Raw genomic sequence first — 27,963 nt, forward strand, 5'->3', positions numbered from 1 at the left:
TGCACTCCCCAGAACGCAGGCACGCCCTGCTTGGACATTCAAATAAAGTAAGCAAGTATGATTGTGTGGCGATGTGTGGTAGGGATGGCTACTGGAGCGGCAGTGGCACAAAATCAGCGCCAGCAGCTGTACATGTGCATAAACATTAATAGTAAAACCATCGATAAATATGCAGTGAATAGTTACTGCCATCAATGTTTTGTGTCACCATCGCCATCAATGGAGGTAACGCAGACTGCCATCCCTACAATGACTCCTGAACACACGCTCACAGAGGAAGGGCAAGGTGAGAGTAACCTACGAAGATAGAGAGACTGGGTGGGGCAGGGCTGCTGACTGACAGCTAAGTCTGTCAAGACAGCTAGAGACGAGAGAGCCATCCCGGCACACTATGGCCCAGATTTATCAAAACTTGGAGAGTGATAAATTACACAGTGATAAAGTACCAGTCAAACAGCTCCTAATTGCCGTGTCACAGCTTGTGTTTGAAAAATGACAGTTAGGTGCTGATTGGTTGGTACTTTATCACGTGCAGTTTAACACTCTCCAAAGCTTGATATATCTGGGCCTACAGTATATGTGCAAGAGCTGGACCCGTGGGCAGTGCCAGGCTGCAAGCTGTTTTTCTAGTAGTTCTGTGCAGCAGTACAGCACCGTTTAAGGGAGAAAAGGAAACCATCGAGCCCATGGCTATCATTGATGGTGGGAAACCATCTGAATCTCCACCATCGGCAGGCAACCATCTGCCATTGATGGACGATGGCCATTCCTAATACACAATGTCTTCATGAAGTACAGTAGGGAAGTGCTGATCCCTTTGGGTTCTCTGCATGTTTCTCTTGTCTCTCTTTGTCCCTGATCAGTTTTTACAAGGGCTTTTATGCTACTGTATTATACACAAAAGCAGGTGCAATACTCACAGCCTACAGAAGGGGTTGGTATTGATATATCGGCACACATAATTGCGATGGTCAGAATGCCAACAGCGACATCCTGAAATTCAAAATACAGATGGATCCCCGCTCTAACCCATCCCTCCCCCAGCCTAACCCTAACCATCCCGTCCCCCTGCAGCCTATCCCTGACCTTTCCCCTTGTGCCTAACTCTTAACCTAACCTTAACTCTAACCTTAACACCAGTATTTACCTTTGGGATTTGCAATACCTTTCTGTTATCAAAATAACAAATCAAAATCTTTGAAATTCAAATGCTTTATTCTTATTTTTATTTCATTTTTTTACTACTATATCTTTTTATTTTTACGTCTTTCTTACCCGAACTGCGGAGTGCCGCATTTGAGTTCAGACTTCTCAGAAGGTCTTTCCTGTGAGATCTGGCATTCTCTTCTGCCTCTCTACAGTATCTGCATGTCTCATCTCTGCTTGTTCCAGTACACTCATTCCTCTCTCTAGTCTCTACATGTCTCACTTCTGCCGGTGCCAGTACCCTTTCTCCTCTGGTCTTTTCATATCTCATCTCTGCTAGTTCCAGTACACTCTCTCCTCCCTCTAGTCTCTGCATATCTCATTTCTGCTGGTGCCAGTACACTCTCTCCTCCCTCTAGTCTCTGCATATCTCATTTCTGCTGGTGCCAGTACACTCTCTCCTCCCTCTAGTCTCTGCATATCTCATATCTGCTGGTGCCAGTACACTCTCTCCTCCCTCTAGTCTCTGCATATCTCATCTCTGCTGGTGCCAGTACACTCTCTCCTCCCTCTAGTCTCTGCATATCTCATATCTGCTGGTGCCAGTACACTCTCTCCTCCCTCTAGTCTCTGCATATCTCATCTCTGCTGGTGCCAGTACACTCTCTCCTCCCTCTAGTCTCTGCATATCTCATATCTGCTGGTGCCAGTACACTCTCTCCTCCCTCTAGTCTCTGCATATCTCATCTCTGCTGGTGCCAGTACACTCTCTCCTCCCTCTAGTCTCTGCATATCTCATATCTGCTGGTGCCAGTATACTCTCTCCTCCCTCTAGTCTCTGCATATCTCATATCTGCTGGTGCCAGTACACTCTGTCCTCCCTCTAGTCTCTGCATATCTCATCTCTGCTGGTGCCAGTACACTCTCTCCTCCCTCTAGTCTCTGCATATCTCATCTCTGCTGGTGCCAGTACACTCTCTCCTCCCTCTAGTCTCTGCATATCTCATATCTGCTGGTGCCAGTACACTCTCTCCTCCCTCTAGTCTCTGCATATCTCATATCTGCTGGTGCCAGTACACTCTCTCCTCCCTCTAGTCTCTGCATATCTCATCTCTGCTGGTGCCAGTATACTCTCTCCTCCCTCTAGTCTCCGCATATCTCATTTCTGCTGGTGCCAGTACACTCTCTCCTCCCTCTAGTCTCTGCATATCTCATATCTGCTGGTGCCAGTACACTCTCTCCTCCCTCTAGTCTCTGCATATCTCATCTCTGCTGGTGCCAGTACACTCTCTCCTCCCTCTAGTCTCTGCATATCTCATATCTGCTGGTGCCAGTACACTCTCTCCTCCCTCTAGTCTCTGCATATCTCATCTCTGCTGGTGCCAGTACACTCTCTCCTCCCTCTAGTCTCTGCATATCTCATCTCTGCTGGTGCCAGTACACTCTCTCCTCCCTCTAGTCTCTGCATATCTCATCTCTGCTGGTGCCAGTACACTCTCTCCTCCCTCTAGTCTCTGCATATCTCATATCTGCTGGTGCCAGTACACTCTCTCCTCCCTCTAGTCTCTGCATATCTCATCTCTGCTGGTGCCAGTACACTCTCTCCTCCCTCTAGTCTCCGCATATCTCATCTCTGCTGGTGCCAGTACACTCTCTCCTCCCTCTAGTCTTCACATGTCTCATCTCTGCTGGTGCCAGTACACTCTCTCTTCCCTCTAGTCTCCGCATATCTCATATCTGCTGGTGCCAGTACACTCTCTCCTCCCTCTAGTCTCTGCATATCTCATCTCTGCTGGTGCCAGTACACTCTCTCCTCCCTCTAGTCTCTGCATATCTCATATCTGCTGGTGCCAGTACACTCTCTCCTCCCTCTAGTCTCTGCATATCTCATCTCTGCTGGTGCCAGTACACTCTCTCCTCCCTCTAGTCTCTGCATATCTCATATCTGCTGGTGCCAGTACACTCTCTCCTCCCTCTAGTCTCTGCATGTCTCATCTCTGCTGGTGCCAGTACACTCTCTCCTCCCTCTAGTCTCTGCATATCTCATCTCTGCTGGTGCCAGTACACTCTCTCCTCCCTCTAGTCTCTGCATATCTCATATCTGCTGGTGCCAGTACACTCTCTCCTCCCTCTAGTCTCTGCATATCTCATATCTGCTGGTGCCAGTACACTCTCTCCTCCCTCTAGTCTCTGCATATCTCATATCTGCTGGTGCCAGTACACTCTCTCCTCCCTCTAGTCTCTGCATATCTCATCTCTGCTGGTGCCAGTATACTCTCTCCTCCCTCTAGTCTCTGCATGTCTCATCTCTGCTGGTGCCAGTACACTCTCTCCTCCCTCTAGTCTCTGCATATCTCATCTCTGCTGGTGCCAGTACACTCTCTCCTCCCTCTAGTCTCTGCATATCTCATATCTGCTGGTGCCAGTACACTCTCTCCTCCCTCTGGTCACTGCATGTCTCCTCTCTACTCTGCTGGTGCCAGAACACATTCTTCTCCATCTGCTCTCTGTATGTCTCATTTCTGCTGGGGGTGGCCATCGACCATTGATGATTTCTAATCATCGATGGTTTGTGACCGATGTCGAATGCTTTTGCCATCGATGGGAGACAAACAGATGGTTTTCCTCAATCAATGGCACAGCATAAACGAATATTTATTCCTATTTTTATTTTGGATGGTGTCGGAACACAGAGGATAACTCCGCCCCCGACACTGCTAAGCTCTGACCCCAGATTTTGATTGGTCCAAGGCTGAGCCAGCACATTTTAGTGGTTTCCATCGAGTGGTGCTAACCATCGATGGTTTGCCACAGATGGTTTATGAACAATCGATGGCTACCACCGATGATGTTATCGATGGCAATCATCGATGGGCAGCCCACGATGGCCATCCCTAATCTCTGCTGGTGCCAGCACACTCTATTCTTCCTCTGGTCTCCGCATGTCTCTCATGTCTGCTGTTGCCTGTACATATTATTTTCCCTCTGGGCTCTGCATGTCTCATTTCAGAAAATATCTAATCTCTCTGCAGACTATGGGCCTGATTCAGTAAGGATTGCAAATTCTGCTAAGTAGCAGTATTTACACTCCTTGTGATCGCATGCTGGAGGCCGCCCATCGCAGGGCAAGGCCGTCCAGCATCCAGTCTGCATGCGCAGGAAATATTTCTGAACTTTGCATAGTCAATCATTTTCTAATCACAAATATTTCAGGTTAGTAAACTGTGTAGTACACAGGATAACATAGATTTACAGCATTTAGCAAAAAGCGCTTTCATGAAGACTATCCCGTAGCCACTTGTAAACTTTGAGTTTTACAGTGTTGAAATTAATATAAAATTGTATTCTAATTGTTGAGGACTTACAATGTAAAGACTTTTTTCCACGCTGGGTTTAGGTTCTTGTACACAGTGTGAGTCATCAGTCTGTCATTGTTCAGCTCGACTACACAGAACGGATCACTTTTACCTGCAGAGAGCAAAAAAAGAGCAACTGGTGAGAAAAAGAAATCAAATAATCATTTAAAAACACATATCTACGCAACTGTTATTTATCATATGTTTGGTTACATTCAGAGTGATTTTTCTGGGGGAGAAAATACGGAATGCCATTCCAGAAGTTCTTTTTATGAATGAGGTACAGTATCCTAGAATGGCTTTCCTTAACCTGAGATGAACTCCAGCAGGCATGGTTGTGACCTGATAAGCTCTCCACTAAGGCCCAGCTTCTACCATCATTCAGGTCCCAAATTCATCTGGTCCAGCTCCCTCACTCACCTACAGTATCTACCCTCAGTTCCACTCCAAATCCTCCCACCACCACTCTATCACTCCGGCAACTACTAATAGAGGTCACGTACTTCTCCCATCTCAATCTTCACACTGACCTGGGCTTCTCCTTCATCCCATTACTGGTCTCACTTTTCCCTGACTTGGACTGTCTTAACATGCTTCGAATCCCTTTCTCAGTTTAGCCCGAAGGCTCTTGTCTGCCCTTCCAGCTACTTTTTCCAATGATGCGACCTGTGACCTCAGCTTCACCAAACTGTGTGCCATTTGACATCAGTTGAATGCACAACAGCTCTACACTATATAGGAAAGAATACATGGATTTATCAGCCAGATGCGCTGTCAAAGCTGCCGGTAATGGTGTTGTCAATCCCAATAAGTACAAACGCTAAAAAAAGAGATAGAACTGGCGCTGAGTTGTATTTCCCAATTAAAACATTAGATGGATGCAGGGGTTAAAGTGGGGGGGAACGAGGTGGAACTGAGTTCCACCACCTGTAATGGTAGGGGGAACTAGTTCCACCTCCTCCATTGCCCTGCACAGTAATTCCAACAGAAAAGCCCACCCCATCATCTGCGTCAATCAATGATACAGACGGCACTAGTGTTGCTGATGAGCTGCAGCCACCTACTCCTTCCTCAGGTCCTGGTGCCTCCATGGTCTTCCTCCATGAGTTCCACCACCTCACCAGGACCACTTTAAGCCCTGGATGGATGGATTATTTTTACAAAACGTATGATATAAAAATGACTAAAATCAATACAAAATAAACATATAATGAATAATGCTGAGAATCACGCAAATTGAACTCTCTGCCAAATTAATGTCTCCACAGTAGGATTCCGGACTGAATGTAAATCAGAACTCCTACAAAAAGCGCTGCAAATGATCAGCTGGTGTTACCCAATCGTGACTGGTGTAAGAACCAAACACAGTAGAAATGTTCAGCAAGCAAGCTGTCTGTGTGCAGTCCACAGGGTTTCCAGAGGACTGTACACAATTTAGACTATACGAGGGAGGGGGACCTTGGACTGCACACCCTATTTACAAATATAATGAGAAGATCCTTCAGCTTGTACTAGCACCCCTCCCACATATCCCTCTCTAAAAATCTTGTTTGCCCCTGACATGCCACTCAAACCCCATACTTGCTTCAAAATAGCCCTTAGACTACCACATGCCCTGGGATCCCAAATGTATTCTGGAATTTCCTGCCATGCCACTCAGTCCTCCTCCCATACTCAACACATAGTAGTTAGATCACCCCACATGCAGCACAGACAGCCATTATGTGCCACGCACAACTCTACCCCATGTCTAAAATCGCTACCACAGACTAGAACCATGAAGAATGTAAAGCATTTGCTGCAAATTACACTGCACCAAGGGTGAAGCTCTAAGCTCCATACAGCTTTAAGTTCCTAGCCATTTGGTTATGTATTTCTACAGTCAAAGATGAATCTACCGTGTACCCGGTTTATACAGAAATGGCCACTTTGACTTTCAAGCTAATGAGACACCAGACTTCCGGTGTTGGCCACAAGTTCACAGAACATCCATCGCCGGCTCCACAATTCACAATCACCCTGCTTCATGGGTGGCCTTAGCACTGCCACCTGGAGCTGTCCACCAATTGCAGCACTGTGAACACCCTGCCCACCAGAATCTTAGCCCTACCTGCTGCTGCCTCCCGAGATATGTGCATGGACAGCCTAGAAATGCGCTACCCGCAGAGACCACAACCACAAGCTATCCAGCCCGATTCCGATAAGGACACAGAGGAGCATGCGCCCAGGGCGATGGACATTTCCTCAAGTGCAGCCCTTCCTCTCCAGGTGATCTGGAAGCCGAGGGAGGTAGAGCGCAGGGACCATTATGCCACCTGCATACTGCCCTGCTGCTGAGGGGTCACCATCTTGTACCCACTCCCTGGCTCGGCCACGTTCCTGCTCCTGGGTCACTTCATCTGCCTGGACATTGGTGGGCTCTCTATTTATAGCGAGACACCCCACACCTTCATTACGCAAGACTGAGCGAGGCTGTGCTGGTGGGATGCGTATTTATGTTGAACAAACAGATTCTTGAGGCCACAGCAAGCCTTTTATTTTTCTTTACTGTAATATATTTTATCCTCCGACCCACATAAATTCTCCCACTGTTTGATTTGGACTTTTCATATTGCTGGAATCACCTCTATGCCTCCCACTATATTTTGTACACATGGCCTGACATGTTACTTTATGCCATTGTTCGGTCTGTCATTTGCAACATTGTTCTTTTTAATCAAAAACAAATTTCTCCCTGATGTATTGTTGCTTTCTATGCGTCTTGGTTCCCTGTATGGCTCAACTCCCACAGTGTAACCTTCATAGTGCACCCAACATGGCTACCACACCTGGTGCGCATGTGGATGGTATGAAAAATATATGGACCTGACCGCTGGGACTCTACACCTAGCATTAAGATGCTGCAACCACACATTTAGTGTCATCTCTTCTGCGCGTGACCTATTCCACCCATGGTAATATTTCGTAGTACACCCAACATGGCTGCCTCACCTGGTACCTCTCATGGGTGGAATATATAACCCCATAGAAGTTATTACCCAAAATGTCTGCACCAACCCAGCATTATGCTTACTATGCTTTGTAAATTTTCTTTTATTTCTTTTTAATTTTTGTGTGGTTTGTCTATTGCTGTATTACTTAAATCATTTGTCCTTGGGTGCTTTGTTTTTGGATGTCTGTAAAGCGCCTTGAGTCCTGTTTGGAGAAAGAGCACTATATAAATAAAAATAGGATTTTAATTACCTACCGGTAAATCCTTTTCTCGTAGTCCGTAAAGGATACTGGGGTATAGACCGGTCCACTAGGAGCCATGGGCACTTTAAGAATTTGATAGTGTGGGCTGGCTCTTCCCTCTATGCCCCTCCTACTTAGACTCAGTCTAGGAAACTGTGCCCGAGGAGACGGACATACTTTGAGAGAAGGATAGATAAGGATAGTGGTGAGATTCCGAACCAGCACACACAAACAAGAGGAAAGCCATGCTAACCAAACTTGAAACAGGAACAGCAACAGCTGAACCAAACAACAATACTTAACCAAGTAACATTGCAGGAAAAACGAAGCACTGGGCGGGCGCCCAGTATCCTCTACGGATTACGAGAAAAGGATTTACTGGTAGGTAATTAAAATCTTGTTTTCTCTTACGTCCTAGAGGATACTGAGGTTCCATTTAGTACCACGGGGAAGTACCAAAGCTCCCAAACCGGGTGGGAGAGTGCTGAGGTTCCTGCAGAACTCATTGACCAAACTGAAGGTCCTCAGAAGCAAAAGTATCGAACCTGTAAAACTTTGCAAATGTGTTCGAACCTGACCAAGTAGCTGCTTGGCAGAGCTGTAAAGCCGAGACACCCCGGGCAGCCACCCAAGAAGAACCCACTAACCTAGTCGAGTGGGCCTGAACAGATTTCGAAACCAGCAAGCCTGCTGTGGAATAAACATGCTGGATAGGGAGCCTGGTCCAGCGTGCAATGGACTGCTTTGAAGCAGGACACCCAATCTTATTGGGATCATAGAGAATGAACAGCGAGTCAGATTTCCTGTGACAAGCTGTCCTCTTTACGTACACCTTCAAAGCCCTCACAACATCCAAAGACTTTGGAGTAGCAGAGGTGTCCAGAAGAGCCGGAACCACAATAGGTTGGTTGATGTGAAACGCGGACACCACCTTAGGAAGGAATTGCTGATGAGTTCTTAGTTCAGCTCTGTCCTCATGGAAAATTAAGTACTGTAGGTGCTCCTATTAGACAACGCCCCTAGCTCCGACACACGTCTCGCTGAAGCCAAGGCCAACAATGTGATTGTCTTCCATGTAAGATACTTAACCTGTACCTCCTGTAACTGTTCAAACCAGTCTGATTGGAGGAACTGCAGCACGAAGTTGAGATCCCAAGGTGCCGTAGGAGGCACAAAGGGAGGTTGGATGTGCAGAACTCCTTTCAAGAACGTCTGGACCTCAGGAAGAGAAGCCAATTATTTCTGAAAGAAAATGGACAAGGCTGAAATCTGGACTTTTATTGAGCCCAGATGTAGGCCCACATCCACACCCGTCTGCAGAAAAAGCAGGAATCGTCCCAGATCAAATTCCACCGTAGAATATTTTCTGCTCTCACACCAAGAGATGTATTTCTTCCAAATATGGTGGTAATGTTTAGATGTTACCCCCTTCCTGGCTTGAATCATAGTCGGGATGACATTGTCAGAGATGCCTCTTCTGGCAAGAATCAGCCGTTTAACTTCTATGCCATCAAACGTAGCCGTGGTAAGTCTTGATAGACGAACAGGCCCTGTTGCAGAAGATCCTCGTGTAGAGGTAGAGGCCACGGATCTTCGAGGAGCATCTCCAGGAGGTCCGCATACCAGGCCCTTCTAGGCTAGTCCAAAGCAATGAGAATTGCTTGATCCTTTTCCCTTTTTATTCTCTTCAGAATTCTTGTGATCAGAGGAAGTGGAGGAAACACGTACACCATCTGATATACCCATGGAGTCGTCAGAGCCACTGCCTGTGGGTCTCTCGATCTGGAACAATGGCCCTCATTCCGAGTTGTTCGCTCGGTAATTTTCTTCACATCGCAGCGATTTTCCGCTAACTGCGCATGCGCAATGTTCGCACTGCGACTGCGCCAAGTAAATTTGCTAAGAAGTTTGGTATTTTACTCACGGCATTACAAGGTTTTTTCTTCGTTCTGGTGATCGTTGTGTGATTGACAGGAAGTGGGTGTTTCTGGGCGGAAACTGGCCGTTTTATGGGTGTGTGTGAAAAAACGCTACCGTTTCTGGGAAAAACGCGGGAGTGGCTGGAGAAACGGGGGAGTGTCTGGGCGAACGCTGGGTGTGTTTGTGACGTCAAACCAGGAACGAAACTGACTGAACTGATCGCAGTGGCAGAATAAGTATCGAGCTACTCAGAAACTGCAAAGAAATTTCTATTCGCAATTTAGAGAATCTTTCGTTCGCAATTTTGCTAAGCTAAGATTCACTCCCAGTAGGTGGCGGCTTAGCATGTGCAATGCTGCTAAAAGCAGCTTGCGAGCGAACAACTCGGAATGAGGGCCAATACCATTTGAGCTTCTTGTTGAGACGAGAGCCATCTGTTAGGTTCCTGGTGCTCAGAACAAGGGAGATGTTGCGTAGTGAGCCCTGAGCACCAGAACGTGACGCTGAAACAAGGTGTGGTGTGGAAATAGCCCCTAGCACCCTACCTCCGTTGTCTTACCCGTGTTATCAATTCACGCCTGAACGACTATGGTTTCTTGGGCCCATGGCAGCCGCGTTTGAAGGGCGGATTAGGTCTGCCCAACTCCGATGCCCCCTCAGGTCTTAAAGAGAGACAAGGCGTGAACTGAGACAGGGTAATAACAAGGGGACCTCTAGCTAAAACAAACAGAAGGCTAGGGGCTACTAACAACCCTAAACCTAAATATATGTGCGGCACGCCGCCAAAGGAAAAGAACAACAAAGGAAATGCTGTCCACTCGCCGACACAATACCGTTGTGTACCGGCGGTGACGGCACAAGCAGAAACCTCTGCAAAACACCAGAAACAAATTATAACCAAAGAATACTGCGGCCTAGGCCGACGGACGCGGCAAAGCCGCTACTCACGGAACCGGTACAAATACTGGCAAACGGACAGGAACCCCCAATGTAGCCGACACAGACTCTCAGAACTGGAGGACAGGCAGAATCCCAAACGACAGACCGGTGGACACCAAGAAGCCAGATATTCAACCAGGCACAGACAAAGCCACAGGACTTCTGGACAGGAATGCTTCACGGCAGGACACGGAATCAGACACTGGAATGGACACAGGAACCGACACTCGAAGCAGCTAGACAGACACTGCTAGACAGGAGCTCAGGAACTGGCAGAGACTAGCTCAGAACTCAAGAAGTCTGGAACTCAGGAAATATCACCAGCGTCTGTGAATTGCACTGAGCCAGAATATAACAGAGAGTCTTAATTAATTATGTGGTGCAGCTGACCTGCTGCACAACTGAGAGGTGCAATCAACAGACAGGTGAGGCTGAACACATGGGAACAAGCTGCAATTACACAGACTCACCACCGGCAGCAAACAAGAGTATTCTTAAACCAGAGCAACGGGAAATCCTGGCCTGCAAGACAACTTATAAACATAAAATAGGAATGAACCACTACCTGTGGTTCATAACAGTATCCTCTCCTTAAGGGTGAGCTCCGAGCACCCCATGACACCCACGGGGAACATAAACAGAAGTATAACATAAAATACATAACCAAAATGCAAAACAGGAATGAGCCACAGCCGTGGCTCATAACATTACCCCCCCCTACCTTGAGGAGGGGTCAAAGGACCCCAAAATTCAGACTTTCCAAAACAAGGTATACATTAATAACCTGACACTGGAATAAACATACAAAGACAAGAAACAGAAACAAGCTGTGGCAACAGCTTGTAACAGTGCCCCCCTCTTGACGGTGGCCACTAGACACAAGACAAGGAAAAAAAATCTTTTTTTTTTTTTTATACACCACAAGGCAAGAGTCAGCAATATTTCTTTTTCTTTTTACCCTGTGCTTGCTTGGCGACACCAGGAAAGGAAGAAATCACTGGCTCAAAAAATTCTTCAAAACATAAAGGTCGAGCAATCAGATGCTTCTTCCGTCTTCTACCAGAGTGCCCCGGCATATAAGAAACCTCATCAGTTTAGGAATCTGAGAAAAGACCATAGATTGGTTCCATTCCCCCAGGTACCGAAACTTTAGAAGATTTCCTGTAGGGAGAAGACAGGAAAGCACATCCAGTAGCAATGGAAATAGGCTGTGATCTTTGTGCCGAGTTTACAGTATTCGGTGGACTCTCAGCATATAAGACGGGTGACCTAGAGGAACCTGAACCAATTTCTTTGGAACCATATCTCTTAATAACTGCATCACTGAATGCCGGGGGATCCTGAAGAATGGGATCTTCAGCTTTCATTAGGCTGGTCGCCCACTCAAAAGGCTCTCCTCTAAAGGAATATATCAGATAGAGCACAAGGTTCTCTGAAGTGATGCCCAGAAATGGTCTAGACAACAAAATGGTGTAATAGTGTTTGTAAAGCGCCAGAAATTGGACTAAGTCCCCATCAAAGATTATAGATGTTGAGATATCAACAGAGTCAGGATCTGCTTCCTTCCCATCTAACTGAATAGAGTGCTTTGCTAGGACCTGGTCACTATTGACCTTACTCGAGGCTGAGACTTTCTGAACCCCACCTGGGGCAGTGACTTTCTGAATTCCACCTGGGGCAGTGGCCCTCGGAACCCCACCTGGGGCAGTGGCCCACGGAACCCCACCCGGGGCAGTGACTTTCTGAACCCCACCCGGGGCAGTGACTTTCTGAACCCCACCCAGGGCAGTGGCCTTCGGGAACCCCGCTGGGGCAGTGGCCTTCGGGAACCCCGCTGGGGCAGTGGCCTTCGGGAACCCCGCTGGGGTCAGCACCTCGGATTCTTTTACCGGGACCGGACCGTCGGCCTCCCTCTCTGAGTCGATAATTATCGAAACTTCTCCCGGGACTATGACTTCCGGGACTTTTGCTGAAGCTATAACCTTCAGAACCTCCACTAACGCTATGCCTCTTAAGTTCTTTCCTGGGGAAGCGACCTCTAGACCCTTCTTTGGGGCTGCGTCTCTCGAGACCCCACTTGGGGATATTACTTCAAAGATCCCTTCTGGGGTTTTGCTTCTCGAGTTCCCTTCTAGAACTATGGTTTTAGACACCTTCTCTGGAGTTGCGCTTTTCAAGTCTCTACCTGGGGTAACAGCTTCTGAGACCCCTTCTGGTATTGACACCTGAGCTATAATATTCGATGTCCCTCTATAACCTAGAGCATCGGGTACCGCTGCAGGACTCTGGGCATCGGGTACCGCTCCAGGACTCTGGGCATCGGGTACCCCTCCAGGACTCTGGGCATCGGGTACCCCTCCAGGACTCTGGGCATCGGGTACCCCTCCAGGACTCTGGGCATCGGGTACCCCTCCAGGACTCTGGGCATCGGGTACCCCTCCAGGACTCTGGGCATCGGGTACCGCTCCAGGACCCTGGGCATCAGGCACCACTCCAGGGGCTTGCAACTCTGCTTCAACAGGAACCTCAAGAGAGGACAGAAACATTCTCCTTTGGTTCCTGAATCTATAATGGGGCTCCCTAGCCCAAGGACCCCAATTATAGGACAGAGTGCTTTTATGTGTGGGTTGTGTGACAAGTACCTCTGCCACAGTAGAGACAGGAGTAGTTCTTGTGTCCTGACTAAACTTGGCCAGAGGGCAGGACTTGTCGCCACACTTTGGCTTGCGCAACTCACAGGTCTGCAAATAGTGGCCTAAACCCCCACAATATAGGCATAAATCTAAGTTTCTGCGACGCAGACGCTCCTCTTCTGAGAGCCTGGGCCGCAGAAAACTTTCAAACTTTTTCTCTCTAATTAAACCTGAGGATTCTCTTGTCACCATATTGTGAGCAAGAGTCTCTTTAGAGGTAGATGAACTCTCAATAACTTCTGGCAAGATAAGCAAAATTTTAGTCAGAAGGTTTTGCAGTTGCTTTAAGGATTGCTGCAAAACTTCCAGTCGCTCAGGTTTCAAAGCACTGAAAGCAGAGTTAAGGGCTGAGAGAGATGCTTGCAGGGCTTGCATAGTAGGCATAGGAGGATTTCAAAACTAGACAAGACAAGACTAGACACGATTTTTAAACACCGGACTGGATTTTTAAACACCGGACAGGATTCTAAACACCAGACTGGATTCTGCACACTGAATTCTAGACAGGACTGGATTTTAAACACCGAACTGGATTCTGGACTAGACACTGGACCAAAAAAGAAAAAACTACTATTTAGCTTTGTTTCTTTTTTGTTGTATGGCTGGTGATAATGTTAGGTTCCTGGTGCTCAGAACAAGGAAGATGTTGCGTAGTGAGTCCTGAGCACCAGAACGTGACGCTGAAACAAGGTGTGGTGTGGAAATAGCCCCTAGCACCCTACCTCCGTTGTCTTACCCGTGTTATCAATTCACGCCTGAACGACTATGGTTTCTTGGGCCCATGGCAGCCGCGTTTGAAGGGCGGATTAGGTCTGTGTTATGCACACCAGTGCCTGCAGGAAAGTACTGGTGTCAGGACTGTTATGCACTCCAGTGCCTGCAGGAATGTACTGGTGTTTGAACTGTTATGCAAAACAAATGGACTCACAGACAGACTGGGGAAAATGACATAACGTACACAGAAGGTGATAGGGTAACAAAATACACACAAAGTGAACAGAGAAGCCCAGAGGCTAAGGAACTGGGTATCTCCCTTGTATTAGAACTGCTCAGATGGGAAAAGCAAGATGTTGTGTTTTAATACGTAGAGAACCCGAAATGCTGTTGCTAAGGGCAACAGCAAAACCCTAAAGGGTTACCAACGGGTGTGGCAGTAAACTCCTTGGTCAGAGATGGAATGATAGACACAAGGAGAGTCTCCACAATCCTAATTCTCACTTGCAGTGCACAGGTTCAGCTTACTGCCACTAAACTGATCCCTGACACCTAGCACAGTGAGACAGGATTAGACAGGCAAGTCTTAGAATACAGCCGCAAACTTGCTAAGTTCACAGAGTAGTAACAGAACCCCAGCAAGCTAAACGACTGACTCCAGTCTTACTGCTAGGTCTGGATTGGCAGAGTGTAATACCAAATCCCCAGGCCTATTTGCAGTAAGCAACAAACAAATACAAAGCTACACAGTACTGGCTAACTTTCAGAAACTGACTAACCAACAAAGATTCAGCAGCATCTGCTTACCCTGAGAAGAGGCCTTATAAAGCAGGTGCTGTCCACGCCCCACTCAGACCTCACAGACTGTGAGCACAAAAACCAGCACCGGATCCCCTGCCATGCACAGAGCCTATAACCACTGCACAGCAAAAGACCCGAACCGGAGTATCAGCTGCGCTCAGGTTACTCCGCTAGCACTTGTCTCCCGGTTGCCATGACGACGTGGCAGCACAGGGCAGGAGACCCTAACAGTACCCCCCCTCTGACGAGGGGTCAAAGAACCCCTACCACCGGGTTTATCGGGGAACTGCGAGAAGAAAGAGCGTATCAGTCTGGGGGCATGAAGATCACAACTGCGCACCCACGACCGCTCCTCCGGGCCATACCCCTTCCAGTGCACCAAAAATGACAGCCGACCCCGAACCACCTTGGAGTCAAGAATCCTTTCAACAACAAACTCCCTCTGGCCACGTATCAGAAGAGGGGAAGGTCTTCCACTGGAAGAAGGATTACTAATCGCCCGTTTTTAAAGGGAACAATGAAATGTTTTATTGATACCCAAAGAACGGGGCAGATCTAACTGAAATGCCACCGGATTGATAACCCTGGTGATCTTATAAGGGCCGATGAACCGGGGGCCTAACTTATGAGATGGCTGTCTCAACTTCAAATTCTTGGTAGACAACCAGACGAAGTCTCCTAATTTGAAGCTGCAGGGTCTTTTCCGCTTATCAAAAACCCTTTTGGTCACTAATGACACAGACACAAGGGCTTTCTTCACTTTCCGCCAAATACCTCTAAGGACCGAAACCACAGAGGAACCACCAGGCGTGGAGTCCAGGGGGTCAAAAGAATTGGCCTTAGGATGATGCCCATACACACAAAGGAAGGGAGAGATCCCTGTAGCAGAGTGAGCCGCGTTGTTATAGGCAAACTCCGCCATGGACAGATGAGCAACCCAGTCAGTCTGACACTTGGAGACATAACACCTGAGGAACTGCTCCAAGGACTGGTTCACCCTTTCAGTCTGCCCATTAGACTGCGGATGGTAGCCCGACGACAAGCTGACAGAAATCTGGAGATCGGAACAAAATGCCCTCCAGAATTTGGCCACAAACTGGGATCCGCGGTCAGAGACCACATCAAGTGGCAACCCGTGGAGACGCACAACATGCAGCATAAATAATTCAGAAAGGCGTCTGGCCGATGGCAGCCCAACCAGTGGAACGAAGTGCGCCATCTTCGAAAACCTGTCAACGACAACCCAGATGGCTGTCATCCCCGAGGATTTGGGCAAGTCCACCACAAAATCCATTGAAATGTGGGTCCATGGCCAGGGCCGAAACTAGGGTTGCTCTCACCCGGGGCAAGATAGTAAATTTGCGCCCCCCCGCAAAGTAAAAAAAAAAAAAGTATAATTAAAATACAATTATATATATATATATATATATATATATATATATGTATATATATATATATATATATATATATATATATATAAAATCCCACACGTTACACCACAGAGGAGCCTCTGCCACACTACAGCCGCTTATGCACGTTACACCACAGAGGAGCTGCGTATACACATTAGATAGATTATATAGGGGGCACACTATCACACATATGGTGCAGGTCCCAGGGGAACTCTGACACCCACACACAGACCAGGGGCACCCTGACACAAAAACAGATTGTATATGACCACATTGACACACACACGGTATAGGGACCAGATGTACACTGACACACACACAGAATATATAGGGACCAGATGTACACACACACACACACACACACACACACACACACACACACACACACACACACACTGTATAGGGACCAGATGCACACTGACACACTGTATAGGGACAAGATGCACACTGACACACACACACACACACTGTATAGGGACCAGACGCACACTGACACACACTGTATAGGGACAAGATGTACACTGACACACACAAAATGTGTAGGGACCAGATACACACTGACACAACACACACACACACACACACACACACTGTATAGGGACCACTGGAACACTGACACACACACACACACACACACACTGTATAGGGAATCGGATCAGACGCACACTAACACACACACTGTATAGGGACCACAGGAACACTGACACACACACACACACACACACACACACACACACACACACACACACTGTATAGGGACCAGAGGAACAATGACACACACACATTGTAGAGGGGGAGCTGTCTGCCAGGTAGAGAAACATACCTCATAATATATCTCTCTCTGTCACAGCTGCCCCTCGTTCACAGTCCACGCTGCTGCGTTGTGTGCCTCCCCCTGTTCCCAGGCATGGGGGAGGGCTGTGGGCTCAGGGCTGCTGGAGACATGCTGTCTCCGTGAAAGCTCCCCTGTCAGAGGAGCCTGCAGAGTCCAGTGCGGAATGCTGCAGCGTCAGTGACAGTGACTCATTCACTGTCACTGACTGACTGCAGCCGCCAGCCAGTGTGCTCTCATCAGTCCCAGGCTCGGCTCTGCTCAACCGCGCCGGCCAGACTACTGTCTCCGTCCTCTCTCCCTCACCTCCGCGGCAACCAGAGATTTTGGCTGCAGAAACAGCCTCCCTAGCGCCCCCACATTCCAGCGCCCGGGGCGCGTGACCCCCTAGCCCCCCCTTAGTTACGGCCCTGCCATGGCTTAGATGGGATAGAGAGTGGATGTAATGGGCCAACAGGAACCCCTCTAGGAGTCTTATTTCGGGCACAGATGTCACATGCCCGAACCCACTGATCCACATCCTTAGCCACCGAGGACCACCACACCGCCCTAGATAGCAACTCCCGAGTTCTGGCAATACCCGGATGACCTGCAGACTTCTTGGCATGGAATTCCAGGAACACTCGCTGTCTTAACCTAGGAGGCACAAACAAAAGACCTACCGGAAGGTCTGGAGGAGCCTGCTCCTGTGCTCTAAGGACTAATGATAAGAGGTCCTGGGTAATGCCCACTTTAATACATGATGGGGAAACAATGGGCAACGGCTCCTCGGTGGTCTCCTGGATTGGAGCAAAACTCAGCGAGAGCGCATCAGCCTTGATGTTTTTTGACCCAGGGCGATATGTTATCAAAAAATTAAAGCGAGCAAAAAACAAAGCCCATCGTGCCTGCCTGGCATTGAGACGCTTCGCTGACTCTAAATATGCCAGATTCTTATGGTCAGTGAGAATTGAGACCACAAACTTAGCCCCCTCAAGCCAGTGTCTCCACTCCTCGAGTGCATCCTTAATAGCCAACAATTCCCGGTTACCCACGTCATAATTCATCTCGGCAGGCGAAAATTTACGGGAAAAGTAAGCACAGGGATGAAGGCGATTATCAGACACTCCCATCTGAGAAAGCACTGCCCCAATACCCATCTCAGAGGCATCCACCTCCACCACAAAAGGACGCTCTGGATCTGGGTGTCGCAGCACCTTGGCCGAAACAAATGCCCTTTTGAGACGGGCAAAAGCCGCTTTAGCCTCACAAGACCAGTGAGCAACATCCGCCCCTTTCTTAGTGAGTGCCACCAAGGGCGCCACTATAGACGAAAATCCAGCGATAAATCGTCTATAAAAATTCGCAAAGCCCAGGAAACGCTGAAGCGCCTTCAAACTAGTGGGCTGCACCCAATCCAGGACTGCCTGTACCTTGGAACCCTCCATTTGGAAACCTTCTGGGGAGATAATATATCCTAGAAATGCGATTTGCTGAACTTCAAATTCGCACTTCTCCAGCTTCGCCCCAAGCCGGTGGTCTCTGAGTTTCTAGAGGACTAAGCGTACATGCTTCCGATGTTCCTCCAGGGAATGGGAGAAGATTAGGATGTCATCTAAGTATACAACTAAGAATCTATCCAAATGTTCCCTGAGCACATCATTCATGAAATCCTGGAAGACTGCCGGGGCATTACAGAGCCCAAAAGGCATCACCAAATATTCATAATGCCCTGAGTGGGTATTAAAGGCAGTCTTCCATTCATCCCTCTCTCTTATTCGGATTAGATTGTACGCACCGCGTAGGTCAATCTTAGAAAAAATGGTGGCAGTACGAAGCTGGTCAAACAAGACCGAAATGAGAGGCAGTGGGTATGAGTTTTTAATCGTGATACGGTTCAATTCCCTGAAGTCGATGCAGGGTCGCAACGAACCGTCCTTTTTACCCACGAAGAAGAACCCCGACCCAACTGGAGACTGTGAAGGTCTGATAAATCCCTTAGCCAAGTTCTCCTGAATGTACTCTGCCATAGCCTTAGTCTCAGGACGTGACAGGGAGTACAACCTGCTCTTGGGAAGCTTAGCATTTGGCAACAAATCAATGGCACAGTCATAGGGGCGATGGGGAGGTAGTATCTCTGCAACTTGTTTGGAGAACACGTCCGCAAAATCTGCATAACACCCTGGCAATCCTGGCAAACTTAGCTGCGAGAGCCTGACTGGAAGGCTCAAGCAACTCCTGAAACAATCAGTACCCCAACTAAGAATCTCCCCAGAGACCCAGTCAAATTGAGGATTGTGGGCCCTTAACCAGGGTAACCCCAACACCAATGGGGCAAAAGTACAGACAGTCACATAAAAGGACAATTTTTCAGAGTGTGTGGCTCCAATAAACAAAGAAATCTGGCTAGTGCAAGAGGTAATTTTACCTTGGGATAATGGTTCCCCGTTTAACCCACAAATCTCAATTTCCGATGCCAAGGGTACTAAGGGAACAGAGTGTTTCAGGGCGAATTGGCGGTCCATAAAAACCCCGTCGGCCCCACTGTCCACAAAGGCCTCCGTCTTGACAGTTTGACCGAGGATCTTCAAGGTCACCGGAATGATAAAAGTCTTCTTGGGAAATTCTGACTTATGGCCTGACAGGATATTTCCCATCACCCTCAGGCCCTGAAGTTTTCTGGCTTTTCTGGGCATGATACTACCACATGACCTTTATTCCCACAGTACAAACACAACCCCTGCTGTCTCCTCCGCGTCTTCTCACGCGAGGAGAGGCGGGTAGCCCCAATCTGCATAGGCTCCTCGGAAAATTCCTCAGAGTCTGAGGTTCCCTTGGGAAGGAAGGAAATCTCAGTCTCCCTTTCAAGCCTACGCTCTCTCAGCCATCTATCCACCCGGATGGATAACTGCATGAGCTGATCCAAGCTATCAGGCAAGGGATATTGTACCAGTTGGTCCTTTATCTGGTTAGAAAGACCTCTTCGGTACTGGTGTCTCAGGGCTGGGTCATTCCACTGGGTATCATGGGCCAACCTCCGAAACTCCGTACAGTAAACCTCAACTGGCCTTCGCCCTTGCTTAAGGATCGAAATCTGAGCCTCGGCTGAGGCCGTCTTGTCAGGGTCATCATACAACATGCCCAGTGCCGTGACAAAAGCATCAACACTTTTAAGCGACGGACAGTCAGGCTGCAACCCATATGCCCAGACCTGTGGGTCTCCTTGTAGCAAGGAAATCACTATGCCCACCCGCTGAATCTCCGACCCAGAAGACTGAGGCCTAAGCCGGAAGTATAGCTTGCAGCTCTCCTTGAAACAAAAGAACTGCGAGCGATCTCCAGAAAAACGATCCGGGAGATTTACTTTCGGCTCCTTAACCCCTGCAGGTGCTGCTGCTGCGGGAGCTCCGCCAGCAGCCTGGGAGGTGTACATTTTAATGGACAAATCATTAAATTGTCGAGTCAGGACCTGCACCTGATCGACCACCTGTTGCAACGTATTTTGAGGGGTATGCTCCATATTCCCACAAAATTTCAACAGGAGTATTAGGCTGCTGAATATGTTATGCACACCAGTGCCTGCAGGAAAGTACTGGTGTCAGGACTGTTATGCACTCCAGTGCCTGCAGGAATGTACTGGTGTTTGAACTGTTATGCAAAACAAATGGACTCACAGACAGACTGGGGAAAATGACATAACGTACACAGAAGGTGATAGGGTAACAAAATACACACAAAGTGAACAGAGAAGCCCAGAGGCTAAGGAACTGGGTATCTCCCTTGTATTAGAACTGCTCAGATGGGAAAAGCAAGATGTTGTGTTTTAATACGTAGAGAACCCGAAATGCTGTTGCTAAGGGCAACAGCAAAACCCTAAAGGGTTACCAACGGGTGTGGCAGTAAACTCCTTGGTCAGAGATGGAATGATAGACACAAGGAGAGTCTCCACAATCCTAATTCTCACTTGCAGTGCACAGGTTCAGCTTACTGCCACTAAACTGATCCCTGACACCTAGCACAGTGAGACAGGATTAGACAGGCAAGTCTTAGAATACAGCCGCAAACTTGCTAAGTTCACAGAGTAGTAACAGAACCCCAGCAAGCTAAACGACTGACTCCAGTCTTACTGCTAGGTCTGGATTGGCAGAGTGTAATACCAAATCCCCAGGCCTATTTGCAGTAAGCAACAAACAAATACAAAGCTACACAGTACTGGCTAACTTTCAGAAACTGACTAACCAACAAAGATCAGCAGCATCTGCTTACCCTGAGAAGAGGCCTTATAAAGCAGGTGCTGTCCACGCCCCACTCAGACCTCACAGACTGTGAGCACAAAAACCAGCACCGGATCCCCTGCCATGCACAGAGCCTATAACCACTGCACAGCAAAAGACCCGAACCGGAGTATCAGCTGCGCTCAGGTTACTCCGCTAGCACTTGTCTCCCGGTTGCCATGACGACGTGGCAGCACAGGGCAGGAGACCCTAACAGTCTGCCCAACTCCGATGCCCCCTCAGGTCTTAAAGAGAGACAAGGCGTGAACTGAGACAGGGTAATAACAAGGGGACCTCTAGCTAAAACAAACAGAAGGCTAGGGGCTACTAACAACCCTAAACCTAAATATATGTGCGGCACGCCGCCAAAGGAAAAGAACAACAAAGGAAATGCTGTCCATTCGCCGACACAATACCGTTGTGTACCGGCGGTGACGGCACAAGCAGAAACCTCTGCAAAACACCAGAAACAAATTATAACCAAAGAATACTGCGGCCTAGGCCGACGGACGCGGCAAAGCCGCTACTCACGGAACCGGTACAAATACTGGCAAACGGACAGGAACCCCCAATGTAGCCGACACAGACTCTCAGAACTGGAGGACAGGCAGAATCCCAAACGACAGACCGGTGGACACCAAGAAGCCAGATATTCAACCAGGCACAGACAAAGCCACAGGACTTCTGGACAGGAATGCTTCACGGCAGGACACGGAATCAGACACTGGAATGGACACAGGAACCGACACTCGAAGCAGCTAGACAGACACTGCTAGACAGGAGCTCAGGAACTGGCAGAGACTAGCTCAGAACTCAAGAAGTCTGGAACTCAGGAAATATCACCAGCGTCTGTGAATTGCACTGAGCCAGAATATAACAGAGAGTCTTAATTAATTATGTGGTGCAGCTGACCTGCTGCACAACTGAGAGGTGCAATCAACAGACAGGTGAGGCTGAACACATGGGAACAAGCTGCAATTACACAGACTCACCACCGGCAGCAAACAAGAGTATTCTTAAACCAGAGCAACGGGAAATCCTGGCCTGCAAGACAACTTATAAACATAAAATAGGAATGAACCACTACCTGTGGTTCATAACATCATCATGTCGATCTGTGGCTATCCCCATTGACTTGTCAAGCACCTGAACACCTCCGGGTGAAGGCCCCACTCCCCCGGGTGCAGGTCGTGTCTGCTGAGGAAGTCTACTTCCCAGTTGTCTACTCCCGGAATGAAGACCGGCGACAACGCCGCAGCGTGTTTTTCTGCCCAGAGAATTCTTGACACCTCTGACGTTGCTGCTCTGCTTTTTGTTCCTCCCTGTCGGTTTAAGTATCCGTCCGACTGGACCTGAATGGCCCAATCCTGAAGAAGATATGAGGCCTGCAGAAGGGCCGACTGGACCTGAATGGCCCAATCCTGAAGAAGATATGAGGCCTGCAGAAGGGCGTTGTATATAGCCCTGAGTTCCAGAATGTTGATTGGAAGGACGACTTCCTGACTTGACCATCTTCCTTGAAACTGCACCCCCTGGGTAACAGTTCCCCAACCTCTAAGGCTTGCGTCCGTGGTTAGCAGAATCCAATTTTGAATCCCGGACCTTCGGCCCTCGATTAGGCAAGAAGTCTGTAGCCACCACAGAAGGGAGATCCTGGCCTTTGGCAACAGACGGATCCTCTGGTGCATGTGAAGAAGTGATCCGGACCATTTGTCCAACAGATCGAGCTGGAAGGGTCATGCATGAAACCTTCCATACTGAAGAGCCTCCTGTGAAACTGTTAAGCCTGATTTGAAGAATCTGTGAGGTTGGAGTTCCTGAAACTCCAGTTCGTACCGCTGGGAAATAAGATCTATGACCCAGGGATCCTGGCATGATGTTGTCCAGATATGACTGAAATTTTTTAGTCGGGCTTCCAACTGCCAGTCTTCTAGGCATCGCGGTCCACCGCCATGCTGAAGACTTTGCAGAAGCAGAACTGAAGCTCTGTTCCTGAGAACCGGCAGTTGCTGGTTTGCATAGTTTACCTCTAGCGCCTCTGGTGGCTGTAGAGGATCCTCTGGTTTGGCTTTGCCCTTAAACTTGGCAGTCTGAAAGGACTATAGAGTAGGTCCTGAGTAGGTCTTCCTAGTTGGGGGAGCTGCAGAAGGAAGATATGTAGACTTCAGGGATGTGCGGTGAGCTAAATGGCTCAGGAGGCACTGGCTAGCACCAGAGCCAGATTTAAACGCAATATATGAGCCAAAGGGTACATCTGGGCATTATACACAGGTGCAGCAGCATAAACTTCTGGAAATTTAGTGAGCTTTGATCTGAGAAGTGCGGAAAGGTCAGCAGGTGAGGCACTGCCTCACATTCCATAGACTTTTTACTCCAGCGTTTTGTCTATAAAATGATTAGAATAATGCAAAGAAGACTAGACTTACCCGCAGTAGCTTTGGAGATCCATTTGTCTAGCTCATCTCCAAATAAGGCCTCTCCTGTGAAGGGTAGGCCTTCCACGCCTTTCCTGGTGTCTGCATCTGCAGTCCACTGGCGTACCATAAGCCCCTGCGTGCTGACACCACCATAGCCATGGTGCGTGCATTAAGCAAACCCACTTCTTTTATGGCTTCCACCATAAAGTTTGCAGAGTCCTGTATATGTTGCAGGAGTAAAACAATCTCCCCCCTAGATAAGGAATCCAACCCCTCAATTAGGTTACCTGACCATCTAGCAGTGGCTTTAGTAATCCACGCACATGCTATAGTGGGTCTCTGGACCACCCCAGCAGCCGTGTACACGGATTTGAGTGTAGTCTCAATTTTGCAATCAGCCGTGTCTTTCAGGGAGGCTGCACCAGGGACAGGCAACACAATTTTCTGTGACAGCCTGGATACTGATGCATCCACTATCGGTGGATTTTCAAATTTTTTCCTATCCTTTGGAGGAAAAAGAAAAGATGAGATTTACCTTTTAGGGATCTGAAATTTCTTATCAGGATTAACCCACGGTTCTTCAAACAGGGTATTTAATTCCTTTGACACAGGAAAAGTGACTGAGGATTTCTTTTGTACATTAAAATAAGATTCCTCACACGCCTCTGCCACTTTATCAGGAATTTGCAAAACGTCTCTGATAGCTTCTATCAGAGCCTATATTCCCTGTGACAGAGCAACGCCTCCCCCTTCTGAATCCACCTCCCCCTCCTCAGCGTCAGAGTCAGACTGCAGGATATGGGCCAGAGTTTGTGGACAAATGGCAAGGGACTGAGAAGCTTGTTTGGGGACTGAGTCTCTGTTCATAATCTCATCTACAGACTATCTTAAGTATTGCGTCTCTTTCTCATTGCGGGACAATTTATTAGAGATATTAGAAATCATTCCTTTGAGGGAATCCAGCCACACTGGTTCAGCCCCGCTAGCCTGAGAAGGTACACTACACTAAGTACATAGTAGTGTGCTCCCTGGGGCAGAGGAACACTCCACTGTACATGAAACACACTCTTTGCCTGACATAGTGTAAATGTGAGAACACACACACACACACACACACACACACACACACACACACACACACAGGAAAGGTTATGGGCACAATTAATACACAAAGAGCCCTTCCAGGGAGACACAGAGTATTTTGGAGCCAGCCCACAGCGCCCTTATCACTAATGCCAAGTTTAGCCAGGTCGCAGACTAAGTACCCAGATTGGGGACTTAGTACACTAATAATCGCTCCCCCCCCCCTGCTATGACCCCCTGGTACCGCAGAGGTAATCTGGAGTCACACCGGAGGAGCTGCATGTCCCTGTCAGTCAGCGTCTGTGTCCACTGTAGAGGTAAAATGGCGCTGGTGAGCTGCTGGATCCTCTCATAGTGGAGCCCCGCCCCTTCAATGGCGCGCGGTCTTCCCACTTTTTTATACTGGCTGAGGTAATTTTTGTGCTTAAAATGGAGTAGAACTGTTTTAAGCCTGTGTTTGCCAGTTTGGGTACTGTGTACAGTGTACTGAGATGCAGTTGTGTACTGGGTCTGGAGACGCAATTCACCCCGGTTAGAAGCCGTGTCTCTCCATACCCTTGTGCCGCCATAATGGCTGGCGGCCCGCTAGTCGGGACTCCGGCTTAGTACTCACCACTCTACTTTCTTCTGGCTCTGTTAGGGGTGGCGGCGTGCTGCGGGAATGTACGCTCGCCGTGGTGGGGCCTGCGAATAGTTCCCTCAAGAGCTAGTGTCCTGTCAGCGAGGAACGGGACCATTAACCCTTTGGGGGGTTGGTCCGTCCCCTTCCTAAGTCCCACGAAGCAGGCAAGCTGGTGCCAACCAGTCCTGCCTGAAAATAAAAAACAGAAAAATACATACAGAAAACTCTTCATGAGCTTCCATAAGCGTGACCGGCTCCTCTGGTAGGAGGGGCATAGAGGGAGGAGCCAGCCCACACTATCAAATTCTTAAAGTGCCCATGGCTCCTAGTGGACCAGTCTATACCGCATGGTACTAAATGGAACCCCAGTATCCTCTAGTACGTAAGAGAAATGATGATGATGATTGATTATTATTATTATTATTATTAATAAACCCTTTTAGGAGCCAAACGCTTTACGTGTGTACATATCTAATTGTTACTGTGGCTGGCACAGCCAGGACTGGAACTAAATGCCAATGTGGCATGCTACACTCAAGCTCATACAGAGACACTGTGGGGTATATTCAATAAGAGTCGGATCCATTCCAACATGCAGTTGTTGGAATGGACCTGACAACCCCTATTCAAAGAGCGGCCAAATCCGACATTTCCCTGTGTCCTGTCCTGCTGCTGCTGTCAGCGGCTGCCGGGTGCGCTGACAGCAGCGGCGGGGGGAGCATCGTCAGGTGGCCGGCGTGGGAGCAGTGTGTGGCGGCTGGCGGGGGAGCATTGTGAGGCGGCTGGTGGGGGGAGCATCGTGAGGCGGCCGGCAGGGGGAGCAGCGTGAGGCGACCGGCAGGGGAAGCAGCGTGAGGCGGCCGGCGGGGGAGCCTCCAGCGGCGGCCAGAGCTGGCAGCGGGAGTGGTGTGTGCGGCGGCGGGGGAGGCACTACAGGTACTACTCTCATCCCCGTAGCCTGCCGCACCGCTCCCCGTCTCCTCATCTCAATCCGACTTGTTTTCAAGTCGGATTGAGTTTGTCGGAAAGGGGGCCAAAACCTGTCGGATTTGGCCCCGTTTCCGACAGCAGCAGGTGGATCGGCGGGTATTCTGCCGATCCAACTGCTTTCCGACAGCATTCCGACAAGTCGGGTTTCCAGACTTGTCGGAAAAAATGTGCTCCTATTGAATAGGTCGGAACCCATTCCGACCTATTCCAGTCGGAAACTGCCGTCTTTCCGACATGACGGCAGTTTCCGACTCTTATTGAATACAGCCCTGTACCTCCATGTTTGGCAATTGTGTCAACAAACAGTCATCTGGGACATTATGTGAGAGGGTCAGGGGTGTGCAAGTGAGCTGCGTGACTAGTACCACTGAAGTCCAGGTATGATTGCGACTCCCCTGCTGCCAATCCCACACATTCTTCTGGCACCTGAATTACATGCAACAGCACCTCTGTAGCCTTGTACCTTCCCCCTATCTTCACCCACCTATCTATACCGCTGCACTGCATTATCTCTCCTTGTCCTTCTCTGATTGGTTGTTCTGTGTGAGCTCCCTGCAGTATGAAGAGGAGGACACAATATAGAATGCAGCTATTCCTCTACAATCACATTCTCTGCTTTATTAAAAGCATAAAAAAGGTCAGAACTAGGACAAAAAGCTGGGAGATGCAGGTAATAGCTCACCGGAATGCCTGTTCCACTTCCCTGGTGTATGTACTAAACCAGTTGTTCTCCTACTTTTATAGGATGTGACTTATCTCCTCTGTTATCACCAATAATTCTTTTGTTTTTGCAACACATTTATTGTAAAAATGTACCTACTGGTGGGTCAGTTTAAAAAAAATATTTGTGGTATTTTTACAGCATGCACCTCTAAGCTCTGTTAGCTTTTCTTTGTTCTGTAGCTAGGGCGGTGCACCTGGTGCCGCTGCTCGGAGCTCAATACCCCAGGGGAAATACAACCTCTACCTGCCTCAGGGTGATATATTTACCACCATAATACTGGTGTGCATGTCGTTCAACAGAATGTTCCAGAGTTATAAGACTTTGTTGATCTGTACAAATTACAGTACCACTGGGTAACTCCCAGTCACCACTCATATGTATTTAGATGAAACTGTTTTTCCCACAGTATGTGTGCACACATAAGTGCCTCTGGCCATGATGGACAAAGTAATAGTGGAGTTAAATCACATTACAGGCAGCATTGGGCGTCATAGCTCCAGTGGTAGAAGAAACCCGATGGGTGTCTGCTAGTGTTGCTCCAGTAAAAAAGAGATGGTTTAGTACACATTTGCATTAACCCTGTACACTTGAACAAAGCTCTGATGAGACTGCATCACCACCTCAGAACTGAGGAGCAAGTAAAAGTTGACCAAATGCAAAGATATGTACCACTCTGGATGCCAAATGTTGATCTGGCAGATAGTTGGACAAGGAATCATCCATTATCACCATGGTAGTGACACCTGCAGGCACGTACGCCTTTCTCTGAACATTGCATGGAGCTTCTCTTTAAGGCATACTCTTGTGAGATTATTGTGGATGACATC

General features: G+C 48.4%; 1 protein-coding gene and 1 long non-coding RNA gene across 5 annotated transcripts in view; one reads left to right on the forward strand and one right to left on the reverse strand.

Moving 5' to 3' along the window:
- The window catches only part of MCTP1 (multiple C2 and transmembrane domain containing 1), a 1,810,807-nt gene that overhangs the window by 756,797 nt on the left and 1,026,047 nt on the right, over window positions 1-27,963 (reverse strand). For all 4 annotated transcript variants that reach the window (XM_063964020.1, XM_063964019.1, XM_063964022.1 and 1 more), the window contains one exon: window positions 4,512-4,614. In XM_063964020.1, the coding sequence (XP_063820090.1) occupies window positions 4,512-4,614 (103 nt within the window). The remainder of the gene's footprint in view (window positions 1-4,511; window positions 4,615-27,963) is intronic.
- The window catches only part of LOC135061039 (uncharacterized), a 286,241-nt gene that overhangs the window by 101,277 nt on the left and 157,001 nt on the right, over window positions 1-27,963 (forward strand). The window lies entirely within an intron of this gene.

This window comes from Pseudophryne corroboree, chromosome 1, assembly GCF_028390025.1.
Source record: "Pseudophryne corroboree isolate aPseCor3 chromosome 1, aPseCor3.hap2, whole genome shotgun sequence".
NCBI classification, from domain to species: domain Eukaryota; kingdom Metazoa; phylum Chordata; class Amphibia; order Anura; family Myobatrachidae; genus Pseudophryne; species Pseudophryne corroboree.